We start from the raw sequence: 20,012 nt of genomic DNA on the forward strand, positions 1-20,012 counted from the left end.
GAAAGGCAAACAACCATTGCACCTCGTCTTCCAACAAAATCGATAGGTCCCAATTAACAAGGAGTAACAAATCCTTGGGCGGAGCGTGAGTCTGGTTGGGCGGCTCTTTTTTTCGGGGAAGTTGAGTTTTATTGCTCATGACCAAGATTACACAACCAGTAGCCACGCATATTAGATGGTATAGTGGATTGTTCCTTTCTAACGGAATATGGTTTTGCAGGTACCGACATGATCCTTAGGGATGAGTTAGCTAGGAGCAGGAGCTGCCATGTTACAACATCGAGGAGTTTATCTCAATGTTTCGGAGACAAATGTGTTTACAAACTAAAAATGTGAGATCTCTTAAATAAGTCGTATATCTGAAAAAAGAGGAGTATCATTATGCAAACAGATTGTTGGAACGTTGCTAAATGTAGTGGCATGCATGTAATACAAAGTCCATCGAGACAAGGCCACTTCAAAGAAATCCACAGGCTGACGGGACTTGACGAAGATTGGTCAAGGACAAAACAGAGTCGCATTGCATATTAACAGAGTCGATTTCAGGTAGATCTGTTCGCCGCAGATTGGTTGAACCACGTCCTGGTTACCAGAGTCACAAGGATCCCGCTTTTCCTCGAAAGAAAAAAAAATCACTGACTGCAATACTTTTTTCTAAGCTTGCTTGACCCCTAATCTACTGCTCTTTGTCTGCTTTTCCACCTGGGATTAGCGCTGATGTTGCTGGGATAGTAGTATTGATGTGGAGGAAGTCCTTTCAGTTTCTGTTTCGGACATTCAGTAATCAATTTCAGCAAAGTTCTCAACTTGCCGGTGTTTGGTTTCAGTAGTTCTCTGATGCAGAGCAGTGAAGTTTCAGCAAAGTTTAGTACCCCCAGGTGTTTGATTATTATTTTTTTATAAGAAAGGTGTTTGATTTGATCGTACTATTTGTAATTGGTAGTTAAAGATTTCAGGTGTTTAGATTTACATGCATTAAAGATTTAGCAAAGTGGAGTTCGATTTCCTTCCACGGTTGTCTGTACTCTGTACACGACCTAATTCTTATGATTATTGTTTGCATATATATCCCTTCAATTCACTCTACGAGATACACTAGCCAGCAATCGCACATCCCATCACACGGTGATTCAAAGAAGAATGACCTCTGGGATGATTCGCTACTCATCGAGTTCATATCTCCTCGCTTTGCTTATGTTCTTTTCTTCAAAAAAAAGAAGATTTTATCGACTTATCGTAGTACTAACCCTACAACGTAACTTTCGCCCTCTGCATCCAAAACGGCACAGCCACACTTACTGTTCTGAAGATTGGCATGATACAAAGAGAAATCCTAACACCAATTTGGGAATCTGTAGTTCCAAGTGGACAATTAGTATACTAATAGAGGAAAGGTGCCAAACACACAATTGGCGGATAGAAGTTGAAACTACCGATGGCCGTGCACTAATATATCCCAATATACAAGTACATCAGATCATCGGGGCGAGTAAATTTCACAAAACCACACTTCGAGAATAGGGTTTCAATGAGCCACAATTATGACTAATAGTCTCACAAAACCACACTTTTTCGGACAGATCTTCACACAGAACCCAAATCAGGTAATTAAGAGCGTTTGATGGTGTTTCTGACAAGTAGGACCCACATGTCGGATGCCAGGATCGAATCGGGATTGTCCGGGTAGATAGAGGAGCTTAACGGGTGTCGGGCAAATGCTGACGTGGATAAAAAAAGGGTTTGACCCGTCCGACCTGGCATCCGACATGTGGGTCCCACTTGTCAGAAACACCATCAAACGCTCTTAATTACATGATTTGGGTTCTGTGAGAAGATCTGTCCGAAAAAGTGTGGTTTTGTGAGACTATTAGTCATAACTGTGGTCCGTTGAAAACCTAGTCTCAAGAAGTGTGGTTTTGTGAAATTTACTCTAAGGGAGCTATAAGACTTCTTCATCATGTATTCGGCAAGGCTTAAGGGGCCGAGACGTCGTTTCTCAACATTGTCGGAGAAGTCTGTGGTGGCAATCTCCACTCTGCCGTCCTCAAGGTGATGTATGCGAATCCCGCGCTTCTTCGACCCGCCGCCAACGTAGTAGAGGCAGTTGCCTTCAATGGCGGGGAGATTGTCGGCGTCGACAGACAGAGAGCGATGCTTGCCAAGGAAGATCGCACGGTTTCCGATGCGCTTGACCGGCTGATCCAGATAAGTTTTACGGTCAGGACCAACCCTGAAGACCTGCACGGCGCCCAGCTGGTGATCGGACAAAGACGGAGCGTTGTCGACGAGGAACGTGGGCAGCTGGTCCTTCTGATCCGAGGTTCCGGCGACGACGACGGTGGTAAGCTTGGTCTGCAGCATGTTACCGGATGAGCACACGTCCACGGCCGCTACAGTTCCCTTCATGTCGGCGGCGTATGCCCGGCCTTGGAAGGCCACCGGGAAGGCCACCGTGCCCGCGAGCGAGAGTGACTCGAGGGTCGGCTTGGCGCGGCGGCCGGTGAAGGGGTTGAGGAGGAATATACGGAGGCGGCCCTTCGCCTCCAGGAGTAGGAGGCCGTCTGCTGTGGAGCATGGGCAGGTGCATCCAGAGGAACCGGCCCGTGTCGACGTGCAAGAAGAGGAGCCGGCCGTAGCGTTCCCGGCCAGCGGATGATCGGGCGTGAGTCGTCGGCTGTAGTTTGTGTCATTGACGATGCACGGGTCGTCGCCCGCGAGCTTGTCGAGCATGACCCATCGGTGCGGGCGGAACCGCGGGTCGTCGTCCTCGTCCGGGCCGCGCGGGTCGGCGGTGGCGGCGCGCCAGCCGCGGCACACGGCGCGGAGGCCGATGTAGTAGTCGATGTCGCTGGTGGCGAGGAAGACGTCCGCGACGCGGCTGACGAGGTCGGGCAACAGCTACGACCAGTCCGCCGCGGGCTCCATTGTCGCCGTGTGCGTGCGCCTGTGGCTGCAAGAGTTTATGGATGGGCCTTGGCACTCGGACGGAGGAAGAAGCCAGAGCCGCCGTCACCTTCCGAGCGATGGCAAACCCTGAAAACGGCCCCGCTGGCGTGGAGATGAAGTATGAAGGGGAGAACCGTCTTATCCAGCTGATTCCCCGCCGCGTGCGCCGTGGAATCCGCCTGGATCGCTGGGGGCGTTTCCAACTGATCCCCCGCGGCCTTCCGTCGAATCCGCCTGGATCGGCCGCCACTTGGCAGGCCGCGAAGGATCTCAGCCCAGGAAAAGCCCACGGCTCCAAGGCGCAAATGAAAGAGGAGAAGAGAAAATCGTGAGAAAACTCACTGGAGGAGAAAAATGGCTATAGTAAAATTAGTGAAATACCCAATCCGGAAAAAACGTCTAGTGCTTCGCCTACTTCCTCAAACAAAAGAGACGCGCGAAGGGCAGAGCCTCAGCCACCCAGCAGTAATAGCAGCCGTGGTGCCCGTTGAGATTCCCCGCGCCGTTCCGTCGAATCGATCAGCCGCGCGCCCGGCGCCCCTGCACATATATTATACCCAATGCCCACACCTCACAACCACTTGCTAACGCGCGCGGCGGTGACCATGGCTGCGGTGGACTGGTCATCGCTCCCCGCCGACGTGTTCCTAGCCACCACCGGTCTCGACTACTACATGAGCCTCCGCGCCGCGTGCCGCCCCTGGCGCGCCGCCACCGCGGACCCGCGCGGTCCGGACCGGCGCTTCCATCCCCGCCGGTGGATCATGCTCGAACTGAATATCCATGTTTCAAGAGATATTGTTAACTCCAAAGCTTTCAAACTGAATATCCATGTTTCATCGAAATAGGGTACAAAACTTTCGAGTTTGTGGATGTTCAACCCAAAATCCATAACATACAACGGTTCAGCCTATTTCTTGAGTTGACAGTTCGCAATTCCTAGTGGCAATGAATACATGCTAGCTACTCCCCTTTAACTAATGAATACTTGGCTCGAAACCTCTCGACCATTGAGCTTAATGAGTCCAGCCGAGTTTGATTTTGAACTGGTCAACGAAACATTTGAGTCAAGCCGAGCATAATTCTGAGTTCGTTAATAAAACAACTTTAACCACTCAAGCAACGAGCTACTCGTTTAACACCATCCCCTCTTCTCCCCTTGGTCCATGGTCCATCCCTCTTTTTGACCTAACTCAATATCCACCCACATTCCTTGACACACAAGCAAAACCACTCTTGACTCGCGTCCTCCTCTCATATGGCATATATGTTAATTTATTAACGATCGAGTTAAACAAACCAATTTTGTAGTTAAATTGAGTCGAGCCCATGTCGCTTTTGAACATGATATACTATTAACGAGTCGAGCTAACTGTTGTAACTAGTGTGTTATCTTAATTGGTTCTACCAATTCGAGCCAAGCTAACTACTCCCTCCGTTACATAAAGATTGGCACGGATATCCGGCTCTACTCACACGGACATGTGGTCATAATGCAAAAGATGCAAATGAACAATTCTGAACAGGAGATTTGAATTCAGAACCTTTGGTTATGTGGCATGTGCCTTTAACCGTGTGGAGCTAACAATTTAACTTAATCCGTATTATAATCTCACGCACACTGTGCTTGATTCTTCTTGCTTTGCTTCCCTTGGTGCGGGTGCACATCTCAGAGCATACGGACGGTATAGAAAGAAGGTGCAGTGCGTCCCAGACTAACCAAACTTTTTTTTTGGCTATACAAAATGCACGGTTGTTTGTTGCACGCAACGACGATTGTTCCTTTTGCCAAAGTAAATAAATAAGCATCTCTCGTCGAAGATCATTATTTTTCTAATTCTCTACCTCGTGAAAGCTGGAAGTGGCCACGTCACCGGCAAAACTAACCAACGGTAATATCTCCCGGAAAAATCCACCGAGCCAGCCCTTCGCTAGCGCCAAAGAAGTTCACCGCGCGCACGGCCAAAATCCACGCAAGACCAGCGAAATCTCGTGGTCTCCACTCTCTGCTCGCCCGGCGCGGCGAGAAGATAATCTCATGGCCACCGCACGGCCACATCAGCGAGCCACCGCAGCATCCCCGTGAGGACATTGACCCCACCCCATCGCCCTCGGCTCAGACTCAAACCCATCAAAAATCCGGGCGCGCCCACGGTGCCAGCCACTCCGTGGCCAGAGCGCGGCCACCTCGGCAACCCCCATCCGCCTTCCCGGCACCTCACAGCGCGCGCGCCAATGGCGACTCGGCTTAAGATTCCCCGTGGATAAGGACTCGATCGCGCGCGTTCGGGCCTCCTATTTAAACGCCTCTCGCTCCCGCTTTACTCCACAGCAACAACCGCTCCAACACTTCAGTTCTCACTCCACAGCTCAGAGTCAGAGCTACTAGCAATGGCAGCGGCGACCATGGCGCTCTCCTCCCCCGCGATGGCCGGCACCCCGGTGAAGGTCTCCAGGGCCACCCCCTTCGGCGAGGGCCGCATCACCATGCGCAAGACGGCCGCCAAGCCCAAGGTGTCCGCGTCCGGCAGCCCGTGGTACGGCTCCGACCGCGTGCTCTACCTCGGCCCACTCTCCGGCGAGCCCCCGAGCTACCTCACCGGCGAGTTCCCGGGCGACTACGGCTGGGACACCGCCGGGCTCTCCGCCGACCCCGAGACCTTCGCCAAGAACCGCGAGCTCGAGGTCATCCACTGCCGCTGGGCTATGCTTGGTGCCCTCGGCTGCGTCTTCCCCGAGCTGCTCGCCCGCAACGGCGTCAAGTTCGGCGAGGCCGTCTGGTTCAAGGCCGGCTCCCAGATCTTCAGCGAGGGAGGCCTTGACTACCTCGGCAACCCCAGCCTTGTCCACGCCCAGAGCATCCTTGCCATCTGGGCCTGCCAGGTTGTACTCATGGGCGCCGTCGAGGGGTACCGTGTTGCCGGTGGCCCGCTCGGTGAGATTGTTGACCCACTCTACCCAGGCGGCAGCTTCGACCCCCTTGGCTTGGCTGACGACCCAGAGGCATTCGCTGAGCTCAAGGTGAAGGAGATCAAGAACGGCCGCCTCGCCATGTTCTCCATGTTTGGGTTCTTCGTCCAGGCCATTGTCACCGGCAAGGGTCCCCTCGAGAACCTGGCCGACCACCTGTCCGACCCAGTGAACAACAACGCCTGGGCCTTCGCCACCAACTTCGTCCCCGGCAAGTGAGCTTAGTTAGCAAGCTCCAGCGCCTGCTCTATGCTGAGGCGCTTGGCCGACGACGTCATTGTTGATGATGGATGCTGCTGCATGTGTCGAGATTGAGTCAGGAGTCAGGACTGATAGATGTTGCATGTGAAAGTCAGAGATGAGGAGTTGGTGTTGTACACTAAAGATGGTGTTTGTGTAATATCCCTCGGTTATTTGTGAGATGAATCCGGGCATCTTTGTTCTTCTGCTCACTTGTTCATTTCTCTCTCCTCTTGAATGCGTGCTGTTTGCATTAGAAGGAGAACGCCGAGAAAGCGCACCTCACTCGTTGCATTGGTTCTACTTCCTCTGAATCTGAATGTGTCTGAAAGTTGTCTGAATTTTCTGAAAGTCCAAGCCGGTAAGTTGTCTGAATTTTCTGAAGTCAAATTTCTATTTAAATGTTGTACAAATCTTGGGTTCCTCCTAGTAAAAACAAACTATGGAACACTGCCAACTAGTGCAGCTTCCTTGTGAAGATGCTGCTGTACTACCGTCCCTGAAGAACGGTCATGGTTATGCTGTTCCTGGTGTTCTCAAGATCGTCTCTCTTTGCTTCCATCAGCGCGAGATAGGCAGGCTGGTTTGGTTTCGGCAGCGACAATGTCGACGACGAGGACCCGCTTCCATTCTCCAGGATGGACACGACGGCCGACATGAGCGGCCTCCTGCTCGGGTCGCCCTCGACGCAGAGGAGCCCGACGTGGATGCAGAGCAAAGCCTCCTCCTGCGAGCAGCTTCCTGCGATGGATGGATCCACCAGGCCGCCTGCCTTTCCTTCCCTCCACAGGTTCCATGCCTGCATGAAACAATCAAATCAACCATTCTGTGTTTTTTCTCTTAAAATTCTGGTGTCAGTGGCTGTTCTAATTCAGATGCTCACATAGACTATGAGGCTTGGAAACTCCATGATGTCATCAGGAGAGCTTATCCTGACACCGCTCACGATCTCCAGGAGCAGCACGCCGAAGCTGTAGACATCGGACTTGACAGAGAAAACGCCCTCCGTAGAGTATTCAGGAGCAATGTAACCACTGTCCAGTGTCCCCACAAAGTTTTCAGAAGACGTGCCAGAATTTTGTCAAATGCTAAAAGCTAACTACAGCTTAAAAAGCAAAATCTATTTTTTTGTTTGTAAATCTAGCTTCAGTATTCAGAGTACTAACAATGTTCCGACGACTCGCTTGGTGTTGGCATTCTGCTGGTTGTCGCAGAAGATCTTGGCCATGCCGAAATCCGCTATCTTGGGCCGCATCTCAGCATCCAGCAGCACGTTGCTTGCCTTGAGATCTCGGTGTATCACTGTCAACCTCGAGTCCTGGTGGAGGTAGAGGAGCCCCCTCGCGACGCCCTTGATTATCTCCAGCCGCGTCGGCCAATCCAGCACCGATTTCCTTTCACTATCTGAAGCAAAAAGATCACATGAGACCGTCAGGAATCGTATCATCATTTTCTGTTCTTTCTTTCTTCAGTAACTTGCTTGAGTTCTGAACATATATACATACCGAAGAGGATGGCGTCCAGGCCTTTGTTGGGCAAGTACTCGTAGATGAGCAACTTCTCTGCTCCTTCCGTGCAGCAGCCGAGGAGACGGACCAAGTTTCTGTGTTGCAGTTTGGCGATCAGGATGGCTTCGTTCTTGAACTCTTCTGTTCCTTGGTCAGAATCCTTGCTCAGTCTCTTGACAGCAACCTCTCGACCGCTCTCTAATGTCCCCTTCCGAATGATACATGAAACAGGCGAGATCATGAGTATAATTCAGTATTTCAGTGCATCGATCAATGCTTCCGAGTTGAAATTTATTTATTTTGGTAAACTGGAAGAAGAGAAAAATTCTCAGATAACTGAAAAAGTGAAAATCAACAGGCCAGATGAAAAATCATACTACCTTGTAAACCTTGCCGAACCCTCCACGCCCGATCATGAATGCTTTGGAGAAGTTTCCCGTGGCGGCCACGATGTCGACGAACCGTACGGATGGGAACTCAAGATCTTCAGCGTGTTCTCCTTCTCCGATCTCAGTCGACGTATTCGCGCTCCCGGGCACCAGCTTCTTCTGGCTCTCGGTTTTTCTCCCCTTTTCTGTAAATTTTGATGTCCCAAGCATTTCATCTCCGATGAGCATGGCATGTTTAGAGATACTAATAAAAAGAGAGGAAGATAATATAATTGTATGTAGCACCTCTGAACCTACAGAACCACACAAACAAAATGCATGCGAGCAACAAGACGCCGGCTAACACCGGCAGTGCTATTTTCAAGGCATTTTTGCTTGCCATTGTACCTGCACGTGCAAAAAGTCAAAACAATGGCAAAGTTTGGTGACACAATCGATTTCGGCCAAAGGGGCAAACTTCTTCTTTGAATTCTGTTGAAATCCAATAAAATTCTGGAAAAAAGTCCGGTAGTACTACTAAGAGCTGATTTCTATTTCAATCTGGGTGAAATTCAGGTACTGCTGGTTTTTGAAGTTGTAACTACCTGCGGAACCAGCAGGAGGAAGGGGGACGCGAAGGTATAGCGTGTCGGCTAGGGAGGCCCAGAGGGGCCCAATCATCTGCGTGTCGACGAGGTCCCCGGCCCACAAGAGGCACCGCCTGACGTCCCCCTTGGCGCTGCTGCTCTGCAGCTTGGCGTACGCGTACGCCATGCAGGAGCAGTTCCCGGCGCACCTCGCCGCGCACTCCTCGGCGCTCCTGTTCCCGCCGTCCAGCACGAACTTGTCCGGCACCTTCACCCCCGCCATGGCCAAGAACCCACTCCCATGCCCGCACGGCGGCAGCGGCTCCTTCCGCCGGCACCCCTTGGAGAAGTCACCGCCGGTGGCCCACGCCGGCTCGAAGCCGTCCAGGCACCTGCAAGCCGCCGCGGCGACGTCGCAGTACCCGTAGGGCCCGCAGTAGCCGTACCGGCTGCACCCGCTGGACGGCCATGACCCCACCGTGGCCCACGCCGAGGCGCTGCCGTTCCAGCCGAGGAGCTGGAACTGGCCGGAGCTGGTGAGGACGAACCGCGTGGGGGCCGCGCCGGGGGAGACGGTGAAGGTGTTGGATATCTCGTCCTCGGTGTCGACGATGGCGGTGTACACCACGGTGCCGGTGCCGCTGACGTAGCTGGCCTGGACGGTGTAGCCGTTCCACACGGGGCTGCGCCAGTGAGGGCGCGTCCCGTCCCAGACGAGCAGCTGGAGGGCGGTGTCCGGGTCCATGCCGTAGGAGAAGCGCCCCGGGGACGGGTCCTCGGGGGAGCTCCATGACACGAGGCGCCCGCCCTCGTGGGTCCGGTGGTTCAGCCAGACCTTCATGCCCGGGAGGAACGTGTCGGCCGGGTGGTCGAAGCTCTGCCACAGCGCGGTCCCGTTGGCGGACCGGAGGACCAGGTTGCCGGCGTTCGTGAGCACGGCCAGCGCCGCGGGCGGCGAGCCGCTCGCCATGCCGGTCGTCCAGACCGCGCGCCCGTCGGCGTCGGACAGGACGAGGTTGGAGGAGTCGTTGTCCAGCGCGAGCCTCGGCGCAGAAGTGCCGTTGGTGATGGGGGTTTCCCGGTTGGCGACCCACACGACGGTGTTGACGGGGATGCTGTTGTACCATATGCCGAGGTACTGTCTGTCCGGAGTGGAGATGGACGGGGAGAAGAAGCCCAGAGCGAAGGCGCCGCCGTCCGACACTAGGGGCTTCCCGGGCGCGAGCAGCTCGCCTGCGACCAGCTCGTCGCCGGCCCCCGCGCACGGGCGCGGCGAAAGGAAGAAGAAGCAGACGACGGCCAGGGCCGCGACGACGACGACGCGGCCGGCAGCACGCGCCATGTCCGTCGATCGATCGCGATCGATCAACAGCGTTGATTGAGACGGGAGAAAGAACTCAAGCTTGGCATTGGCATGCAGCTAGTAGTATCATTTTGCGCTGGATTGTGATGTCTGTTGAGTCAGGTCGCGCGCCTTGGCCTGCAAGAAGTCTCTCAACTCCATTGGATCCTTCCTGTTGGTTGGAGTTGGAGATGGACGTTTATTCAGCGCTTGGACTGGACAGTCTTTCTCTGTGACGCGATCAAGGCCAACAACTGCACAGTTGATTTTTTTTAGGGATGCACAGTTGATATCTTATGCTTTTGGAACGATGGTGCGACCCGATTAACGCGCTCAAGTCGCAGGTAAAACCTACGGGTACCTAGACTCAGAACATATGAAAGAAAATCTGAAATTGTTCCGAACGTTTTATTCAGTCATTTGTTACACAATATGGATTTATTTCTGAATTTGTTCATAGTTTGGACCGGACTAGGTGCGACCTTGCGGAGTACGTTGCTCCGCATGATTGGATGGAAATCTACAAACCATGATGCCATGGTCAATCTCATGAGTTACAGTTTAGACTTCAGAGCTGTGCGTGCGTGCATATGAACGCGTGCGCGGCGTGCCCTTCACCTCAGTCAACGCGCGCTTTGTCTTCTCACACAGCTTGTTCCTCACACTCTAACTTTGCCCCGACCGTGTTGTTCTACCATTCTGTTTTAAAAGCAAGCAAACAAAATTTGCCTTTGTAACAACACGTCAGAGAAGAAGAACAACAACACCTAATCGCTGACGTAGAATCACTTCTGTCGAGTTGGGTTTTGTCATGTCCTGAATTATTTTACAGGTATTTTGATAAAAGATGTGGCAGAGTAGGTAATACAGACACATTCTCTGTCACACAAAGGTACACCTCGATGAATTTTGGTTGGCCGCAAGATATAGACTACTCCAGTATCTGGTCTTGTAAGATTTATGCTTGACTTCTTATCAAGCAAGGGATTAAGGTAAGATATGTGTTGCTGAAGCAAAAAAAAAAATTGTGGAGGATGATAAGTGCACATTCGGCTGTTCCTTCCTGAGCTAGTATCTGTAAAGTTAATACCTACTAAATGCATTTAACGTTTGCAAGTTACAAATGCAAAGTGTCCATATCATCGTTCACATTACCATCCACCCCATGTATTCTAGCCCACAAGCAATCCATTTTGGTGACTCCTACGACTCAACCTTTTATCTCCTAAGAATCTTTACCCACGTTGTATATAAATATTTCACCAAGTATAATATCTATGAAGTTGATCCTCACTAAAATGCATTTTGTTTGCAAGCTCCATGTGCAAAGTGTTCACATCACCATACACGTCATGTGTTGTAGCTCGCAAGCAATTCATTGTGGTGGCTCCCTACGATTCAACATTTTATCTCGTAAGACTTTTCACCTTGATGTTGTATGTAAATATTTCACGAACTATCCTTTTTTTTATGTGTGCGTTGTTTTTTCTAAGAAATGCGAATACTTCCTGAAGCTTTTTTTCGATTTTCCAAAATTTACTGTTCATGTACATCAAAATTGCTCCTATTCTTTGGATGATGAAGTAGTTTGGCCATACAGTATTCATATTTGTTTTGTATTTGATCATATTATTATCATTTATTCTTACGTCATGTCTAGATGTGCAAACATAATTTTTCGTGGCAGCGCGGGGAATCAACCAGTTGCATGTGTGGATCCTTGATCTACAAGCAAAACAGATTGCAGAAGAAAATCCTTTTTTCCCCGAAAAAAAGATTGCAGAAGAAAATGAATAAATGCTTTGACGAATGGCTTGTTGTAGCATCCCCGTAAGTTCCAGACGATTGAATAATGCAAAGTTTTCGGAATTCTCGTAGATTTTGGTTTGGCAGTTGACATTTTAGCTGTCCACGTCGGAGTTTTTTTAAGAACAGTCCACGTCGGAGTTGGGATGCCACGCCACCGTCAGTGCGACTAGTCAACTATACTGACTGAAACATTAGCTATACTGGTCCGGCCCAGTTTTTGTTTTTGAACACGGGCCGGCCCAGCTGGTCCAGCTCTGGCGCGGCTGAATCGGAGGGTCAAAACGACGAGGCCCAAGGCCGACAAGACCACGACCCAGCCGCCACGCATAGTGTGTGTGTTATGAAGCCCACGCCCACTTAGCAAAGTAATTGGGCCCATCGGCAGACGGTCTTCTTTCTTTCAAGAAACAGAACCATGCCAAGGAATTAGGCCGGCCTCTGCTGAGCAACACAAGGTTTCGATTTTCCTGTGGCGTGATGGTCGAGCGAACGACCGAACGTGGCTCCAGAGCTTCGGACGCGGACCTCAAGGCCTTTTGCGTAAAAGATGGAGGCAGGTAGAGGTGCAACACCGTGACCTTTAAGGTATCTTTTAATTCTCTTTAGTTCAAATAAATGAACTAGTTTTTAAAAAATTGTGTCATTTTAAAATTTTAATCCATTTAGTTGAACTAAGGATGGTCAAAGGGTATCCTGATGGTCGCATTTTGCAGCTCTAGAGGTAGGGAGTTTATATAAAAAAACAGCTCGACCTGTCATCCCACGAGTTTGATAAGTGATTGTGTCAGAATGCGAGGTCATAGGGTATAAAGATTGTATATGGACGTATAATGCAACTTTGAGGACCCATGAGAGCAGATTGCAATAAAGAGAACTAAATCAGACCGCACCATCAAATTTATGGGTCACGTATGCATTCCATCGTTCTTCCAATGATATGATAGAATGAGTGGAATCAAGTAGTGACCGTGTGCCATCTATAAGTGTGCTTTGCGGCTTATAGTCTGGTCCATGCTTGCATAGAGCCAAAAGTCGCTGACATGATCAAGTTCCATGTAATCTGAACTTTAAAAATATATTTTTTCGAACGGCTGGTGGCCGAACTTTATTAAAAAATCAGAGGAGTACAAGGCGGGTGCTTTTCAGAACAAAAGCAGGCGCCCGTGCGTTTAGCAAAATGGAACTATTAATCTGGTCCAAAATCTGTTTTCACCTTTCAGTTTCTAAGAAACATGGGTTAGCAAAATCTTTTCCTAAAGAGAAGGACGATATCTAGGAAGATTGCAGTGGAAACATGGCTTAACAATGGGCAATCAATGTGCCAACACCAACACAGGTTGCTGAGTGTTTGAACGGACAACGTACGTCCAGCTCCAGCCTCCAGGACGTGCACCCACTAAGATGTCAGAAACGAAAAATTCCACACTAAACTGGAATACGGAGTACTTTATTCTGCTATACAGGAATATTAAACCTAACAAGGAATGATGAATAGAGAAATAGCAAGATAATATATAATATACATTGTACAATAAGCAAAATTGTGACAATTTGGGAATAGAGAAATCAAAACATCGACGACTTTTCTCGGCAAGAAAAACATCGACGACTGGAAGCTGCATGATGACTTCGTCAGGCTATTTCAGACTTGGCTCGAGTTGACATTAATTTGTTCCTCTTCCCACTTCGTTGGTACTTCCTTCGATCCATATTAATTGTCAAAATCTTACATGTATCCAGACGATTTTTAAGCATAGATACATCCATATTTGGACAAATTTAAAACAATTAATATGAATCGGAGGTAGTAGGATAATATTGGTATTCCGAGCCACGCGGGAGCTGTGGCTGATTAAGTAGCATTAGAGGGTTCAAACCTTGAAAGAAAGACTGCTATAAAAAATCCTCACGGCTGATGTCTTGCCGGCGAGGGGCTAGCACATGTGTGTTACCAGCAAAAAAAAGTGGGCATGTGTAATGATTAGTGGCTATCCTTTGATGATCACGTGTAACTTGGTCAAAATTCGTTATCGAGTTTACACTCGCCTGGGTGGATAATTGGTTTGTGAGAGGATCTTACGGGCTTACGGCATATCCCGGAAACAATCGACCCAGCACATGCTATATGTCCTCGGGAGTGTTTGAAAGGAGGGACCGTAATAGTTGCCAAATCTTCGACGCGGCAAAGATGAATTGTGATGAAATATATTTCAAGGTTGTTTATTGTTATTTGTTTCGTATCATAGGTTGATAGTTTTTTCTTATAAATTTGGTCAAACTTTTAAAAGTTTGACTTAAGACAAAAATCATATGCTTTATAATATGGAAAGAAGGGAATAGCATGCATGACAATTTTGTCGAGTGCGTCTTTTTTTGGACCGATACTGTTCTGCATATCTTTTCTGATAAATATATACAACTATATAATTGTATGATTATTATTTCATCGCCCTTGTATCTCAGTAAGAGTAAAATTGTTCACAGAGTTCTGAATATCAACTCCGATTTGCTCCATTTCAGCGCTCCGCCGCGCAAAGTATGCAGGGCGATTAGGCACCGGCAATGTTGTGCTTCCGTTCTCCAAGACAAACACTACGGCTGACATGGCCGGCCTATCATCTGGATTTTCCTGGACACATAAGAGAGCTACGTGGATGCAAAGCAACACTTCATCCGATGAAGAAGTGTCCATGATAGATGAGTCCAGCAATTCCTTCGTCTTTCCTTCCTTCCACATACTCCAAGACTGCAAAAAAAAACATTGCATATTTTTTCGTTTTGGTTGTTAAACATTTTTCAACAACTATGTTTGTATTTATACAACTTTAGAGTTCTTTCCATATATACTCACATAGATTATGAGGTTAGGGTAGTCCATGGTAGCGGAGCTTCTCCGTTTGCCGGTTACAACCTCCAATAGTAACACACCGAAGCTATAGATGTCGGACTTGGTAGAGAATATGCCTTCCATTGCATACTCAGGAGTCATGTAGCCATTGTTTGATCATTTCATTTGCAAGAGTTATATGTTGAACGAGATTAATTTGGATTTATTTACAAGTTACAATGAAAATTCTACTCACTATGTTCCAACAACGCGTTGAGTATTTGCATTTTGCTGGTTGTCACCGAAGATTCTCGCCATACCAAAATCCGCTATCTTGGGTTTCATATCTGCATCTAACAAAACATTTCCAGCTTTTAGATCTCTGTGAATTATGGTCAATCTTGAATCTTGGTGGAGGTAAAGAAGTCCCCTTGCAACCCCTTTGATTATATTAAACCGCGTCGCCCAATCCAACAACAATTTTCTTGAATCATCTGTGGCCAGAAACAAATGTAAGAAAATGTGTTTTAGATTCGTCTTAGGAAATCATGACGTGTGTTGCAAGAGTATGTACCAAAAATGGTAGCATCTAAGCTCTTGTTAGGCAGATACTCGTAAATCAACAACTTTTCATCTCCCTCCCCACAACATCCAAGAAGCCGAACCAAGTTTCTGTGTTGCAATTTGGCAATTAGAATTACTTCATTCTTGAATTCCTTTATCCCTTGCTGTGAATCCTTGCTTAGCCTCTTGACAGCAACTTCTTGGCCACCTAACATTCCCTACGGAGTTGTGTGGAAATTTATATCCGGATTTGTCTTGTGAGCAACTCAATTTTACCGATTTAAGAACAGAGGATAGGAAACTACTATCGAACTACTTACCTTGTATACTTTTCCAAAGCCTCCTTGTCCAATTACACACGTTTCAGAGAAGTTGTGCGTTGCTATGGCAATTTCCTCAAATCTTACAAATGGGAATTCATGATCGCGTGGAGGGTTTCCTTTCCCAAGTTCATAAGAGATACTCATACTATCCAATGTCTATCATCTTCTGCTTTCTCTTTTTCCTGTTCTTCCCTGCTCCCACAATTTCATAAACATTTCAATTCAGGAAATATACCTTGCAATTTAATCCACAAGAGATGGTCAAATGGACTTTATCATCAGGAAATAACCCTATACGTACTAAGGTACCTTGCAATTTTAGCCATGCCAGGAAAATGCACATGAGGATCACAATAGTACCGCCCAAAACTGGCAGAGAAATCTTAACCGTGGTGCTGTGTTTACCTGTGCAAAACGTACACACACATAGCACATCGCACGAAATAAATGGAAATACATCTGTGAAAACAAGAAATTCAGATCAAGAATTGGTACCATCCGTTGCGTCCAGGCCTGCAATGCGGAGATAGAGCGTGTAGCTGCCGAGCGCCTCGGCGCCGACCTTCCCGTCGTCAATCAGCCCGCCGGCCCACACGAGGCACCTCGTCAAGTTTCGCCGCGGCGACTTCCCGGCGTCGCTGCTGCCCAGGTTGGCGTACGCGTACGCCACGCACGAGCAGTTGCGGCCGCACTCCGCCGCGCACTCCTCCAGCGTGCCGCCCCGGTCCCCGCCGACCACCGCGAACCCGTCGGGTGACTTCATCCCCGGCAACGCCAAGAAGCCGCCGTCGTTGCCGCACCCAAGCAGCGGTTCCTTCCGCCGGCACCCCTCCGAGAACTTCCCCTGGCCCCACTCCCCTGCGCTCGCCGGCTCGAAGCCTTCGAGGCACGCGCACGTCGGGGACGATGGCGCCGCCGCCGTCTCGTCGCAGTACCCGTACGGGCCGCAGTGGCCGTAGCGGCTGCATTCCGTGGACGGCCAGTGCGCGAGGACGGCCCACGATGACGAGGCGGCGCTCCAGCTCTGGAGCTGGTAAGTGCCGGAGTGCGTCACCACGTACCTGGTGCGCCCGGCGCCGTCGGAGAGCGTGTAGGTGAGGTAGATCTCGTCGTCTCCGTCGACGATTGCCAGGTAGACGACGATGGCCGCGGCGCTGCTGGCGTTGTCCTTGGCCGCGCCCGCCGGTGGCGGCTGGTACCGGCGCTCGCTCTTCACCAGGTACCCGTTCCACGGCGCGCTGCGGGCGACCGGGCGCGCGCCATCCCAGAGGAACACCTGGAGGGACGTGGCCGGGTCGCCGCCGTAGGAGAAGCGCCCCGGCGAAGGGTCGCCGGGCGCGTTCCAGGACACCAGGCGGTCGCCGGCGCGCGTCCTGTACCTCATCCGGATCTTCATGCCCGGCAGGAACGTGTCCGTCGGGTGGTCGAAGCTCTGCCACAGCGTGGTGCCGTTTGCCGAGCGGAGGACCAGGTTGCCGCTGTTCAGGAGCACCGCCGTCGCCGCCGGAGCTGCGGCCACGTCGGTCTCAGGCGTCGTCGTCCAAAGGACGCGGCCGCCGTCGGAGAGGACGAGGCTGGAGGTGTCGGTGAGGGAGAGCGTGGGCGCGGAGGAGGAGTTAGTAGTGTTTGTGGCCGGGGTTTCTCGGTTGGCGACCCACACCACGGTGAGCTCGGGGATGCCGTTGTACCATATGCCGACGTACAGCCTTGCCGGAGTAGTGGAGTTGGAGGGGCTGAAGAAACCCAGGGCGAAGGCGCCGTCGTCGGAGACGATGGTAGCGCCAGGGGAGAGCGGCTTGCCGGGGACGAGGCGGTCGTCGGCCGCACGCAACGGCAGGAAGATCACAAGGATCAGGATAGTGATGGAGCACGCGAGAGCCCACCGGTCCATTGGTCGATCGGACAGGCCCAAAAAACTTCTGTTGTACTGTACGTACGAGCATGTGGAAAGGAATGTAATCCGCTAGTCGTACACAGTGACTCGTACTACTATTTCGTTGTTGATGCTGACATGCTGTTGTTTACAAGCCTTGATCGGACCCGTTCCAGCATTCGATCGCGTGGATTACGAAAGCAGATGGCTGAAAAATGCATAGTTCTTGAATCCTGCGGTAGGAGCTCAGAGTGTTTTGGATTTGACATCTCAGCTGTCCACGTCGGAGCAGAGCGCGATACGGCGATAGTCATCGTGCTCGTGTGAACCCAGCTGGTCAAACCGCGGCACGGTTGAATCCAAACAAACTTTACCCTATTTTTCTAGGGAAACAAACCTTTTAGCTTTGTAATTGAGGCCCACGGGCCACGGGAATTAATGGCCCAGCGAGAGCTCTACCCAGTCACCCACCCACGTCCGGCCTAGTCGCGGGGTGCGGCCTCGCTGGTCGGTCGTCGCTTCGTGTAATATACTCCGATTAGGCAAATTAGGCAAATCCGAACTGATCTCCAATAAGAAAGCCAATCCGAACGCATCACGTAATTCCGGCAGCAGCTATATTTAGTGACTCCTGTATGCAGCTCGATCGATGCCTTGGATCTCTTGATGCTCCCCAGACCGATTGAATCGCCTGCCTCGATCGAAGATACAACACTTGGTTAAGTTTGATACTACTACCAAATTAACGAATTTGATTTAGATCGGAGAGAGAAGATGGGATCGTCGTCAAGAACAGGGAATAACCGAGTGGAGGATCGTCCGGAGGAGGAGGAGGACGAGTTGTTCGTGGCCCGTGTCGGCTTGTCCGTGACCTTTGTCGTCATCTTCATCCTCTTTCTTCTCGTCGACACGGGCGTGATCAATCCCGGCGCCCCCAAGTTTCTCAAGATCTTCTATGGGGTGACGGGGCTCATCTGCCTGCTCGGTGCTGCCATCCTCGTAGTCGACTGCCTGCGTGAACGGGAACACTGGCCGGCGCCCTTTCGCCGTACGCGCATTGCCGGGCCCGCCGATCTGCCGGCCTGCGACGCGTGTTAGTCTGCTAGCTATATTGCCTGCCCTTTTTTTCACCAAGAAGCTGGAGTACCTTTTTTTTTAGGTGTTCACCAAGTAGCTACCTTGCCTGCCTTGGTTCGGCTCATCGATCTTACCGTTATAATAGGGTTTTTTTTCGTGCTTTGCCACAGCCTTTAAAATACACCGGTTACCAAATAATGTAATGTTTGTGTGTTGCAACGGACAAACAAATTTGATCTATGTACTTGTTTCCTGATGTTTTTTATTTTATTTGATCTATGTACTTGTTTATTGGTTAAGATACATGCGAAGTACGATATGATGTACTCGTCTCATAATGATCTATGTATTGTTTATTCATGATTTTGATTTTTTTTATCTACGTACTTGTTTCTTGGTTAAGGTACATATGATGTACGATATGATGTACTCGTCTCATAAGAGGTATGGTACCAAATTATCACAGATGTTCATGCTATGATTTTTTTTAATAGCTGTGATGTACCATACGATGTACTCGTCTCCTAAGTGCATATACTCGAGGTACTCAAAATCTGATAAAATACATGCCATGCACCATAATGTATTTATCCATGTACCATAATGTACTTATAAGGTATAGTTCATATACTTACAAAAGGAAAAAAGTCCGAGTGCCTAACAAAAAAAAAAGAGAGAAGAGCAAAAGTTGTTAGGTTTTTTAATTTAAAGCAAAAGACATTAACCAAGAGGAAGATGGAGAAGGCCAAACATGTAGCCAGCACCGTGGGCGCAAATGCCACCAGTGGCACCATTTCTGAAGGGGCGCGTAGAGATAAACAAAAACTTTTTCTACACGAACTCCCAAGATCTAGCCGAGGTAGAAGGCCACGAGGATTACCACTAGACGCGCAGTTGCGGATTATCGATGCAGCGCCTTGATGCAGTGCAGTCCCTCGATCCGATCCAGCCGATCCAATCCCGCGATCGTCGAAGTGCTGAACGTACAGCACCTCTGCCGGTATCCACACATGCGAGGAGGAGCTCCGGCGGCGGACTGCTAGGTCCGGTGCGATGGTTGGACTGAATGGGGCTAGGGTTCTCAACGCATGAGAGTGGCGAACCGTGCCCCTTAGGCATCCCACGCCCCTGCTTATATACCGAGTGGAAGTGGGCTTCAGCACTTGTGGCCCATCCACTCTGCGAGTCGAACTCGCATTGTCAGTCCATTTCCGGTTTGGGTCCAACCCGACCAAATACTTGCTTCCGCTCTTAAGTGTGTGACCCCGCAGGCTCATGGCGACTTGGACACGATTGGAGTCCGACTCTCAATCGATCAACCTGTAGCGGCTCCTAGCAGAACGTGCCGACTCCCAAGTACCATCGAGTCATGACGACGTACCTTCCAATGTGACATACGTCTTAGTCCCTTTTGCCTCACGATATACCTTGTCGAACTATAGGCGATTAATCGTCATCCCTTTAATAGTTCAACTCTCTTCTCGATCTGTGATATGCGATTCATCCGACTAACTCTTAGTCGATCGACCCAGTTAACAGTTAACCGAGTCGCGCATGGCCATGCTTCCCGAATCATAT

General features: G+C 50.0%; 2 protein-coding genes, 1 long non-coding RNA gene, 1 other non-coding gene and 1 pseudogene across 4 annotated transcripts; 2 read left to right on the plus strand and 3 right to left on the minus strand.

Annotated features, from left to right (window-relative positions):
• Positions 1-1,316: 1,316 nt before the first annotated feature.
• On the minus strand, positions 1,317-3,553 carry LOC106866730 (annotated as a pseudogene).
• Positions 3,554-5,258: 1,705 nt separating this feature from the next.
• On the plus strand, positions 5,259-6,368 carry LOC100828241 (chlorophyll a-b binding protein of LHCII type 1). The gene has a single exon (XM_003578544.4). It carries the CDS (start codon positions 5,338-5,340, stop codon positions 6,133-6,135), a length of 798 nt encoding a protein of 265 aa, XP_003578592.1. The 5' UTR covers positions 5,259-5,337; the 3' UTR covers positions 6,136-6,368.
• Positions 6,267-10,096, minus strand: LOC112272461 (G-type lectin S-receptor-like serine/threonine-protein kinase B120). Its single transcript, XM_024463288.1, has 7 exons — positions 8,638-10,096; positions 8,339-8,440; positions 8,045-8,238; positions 7,662-7,872; positions 7,323-7,560; positions 7,040-7,190; positions 6,267-6,955 (listed from the first exon to the last, which is right to left on the minus strand). The coding sequence occupies exons 1-7, from the start codon at positions 9,959-9,961 to the stop codon at positions 6,647-6,649; spliced, it is 2,529 nt and encodes an 842-aa protein (XP_024319056.1). The 5' UTR covers positions 9,962-10,096; the 3' UTR covers positions 6,267-6,646.
• LOC112272462 lies at positions 6,804-7,930 on the plus strand. Its single transcript, XR_002966285.1, has 2 exons — positions 6,804-6,946; positions 7,044-7,930. It is a non-coding gene; the product is annotated as an uncharacterized LOC112272462 (long non-coding RNA).
• Positions 10,097-14,139: 4,043 nt separating the features above from the next.
• On the minus strand, positions 14,140-17,412 carry LOC100827322. Its single transcript, XR_002966284.1, has 7 exons — positions 15,980-17,412; positions 15,794-15,889; positions 15,482-15,676; positions 15,172-15,379; positions 14,854-15,091; positions 14,622-14,766; positions 14,140-14,516 (listed from the first exon to the last, which is right to left on the minus strand). It is a non-coding gene; the product is annotated as a G-type lectin S-receptor-like serine/threonine-protein kinase At1g11300 (transcript).
• Between the last annotated feature and the right edge of the window lie 2,600 nt (positions 17,413-20,012).

Source organism: Brachypodium distachyon, chromosome 4 (assembly GCF_000005505.3).
Source record: "Brachypodium distachyon strain Bd21 chromosome 4, Brachypodium_distachyon_v3.0, whole genome shotgun sequence".
NCBI lineage: Eukaryota > Viridiplantae > Streptophyta > Magnoliopsida > Poales > Poaceae > Brachypodium > Brachypodium distachyon.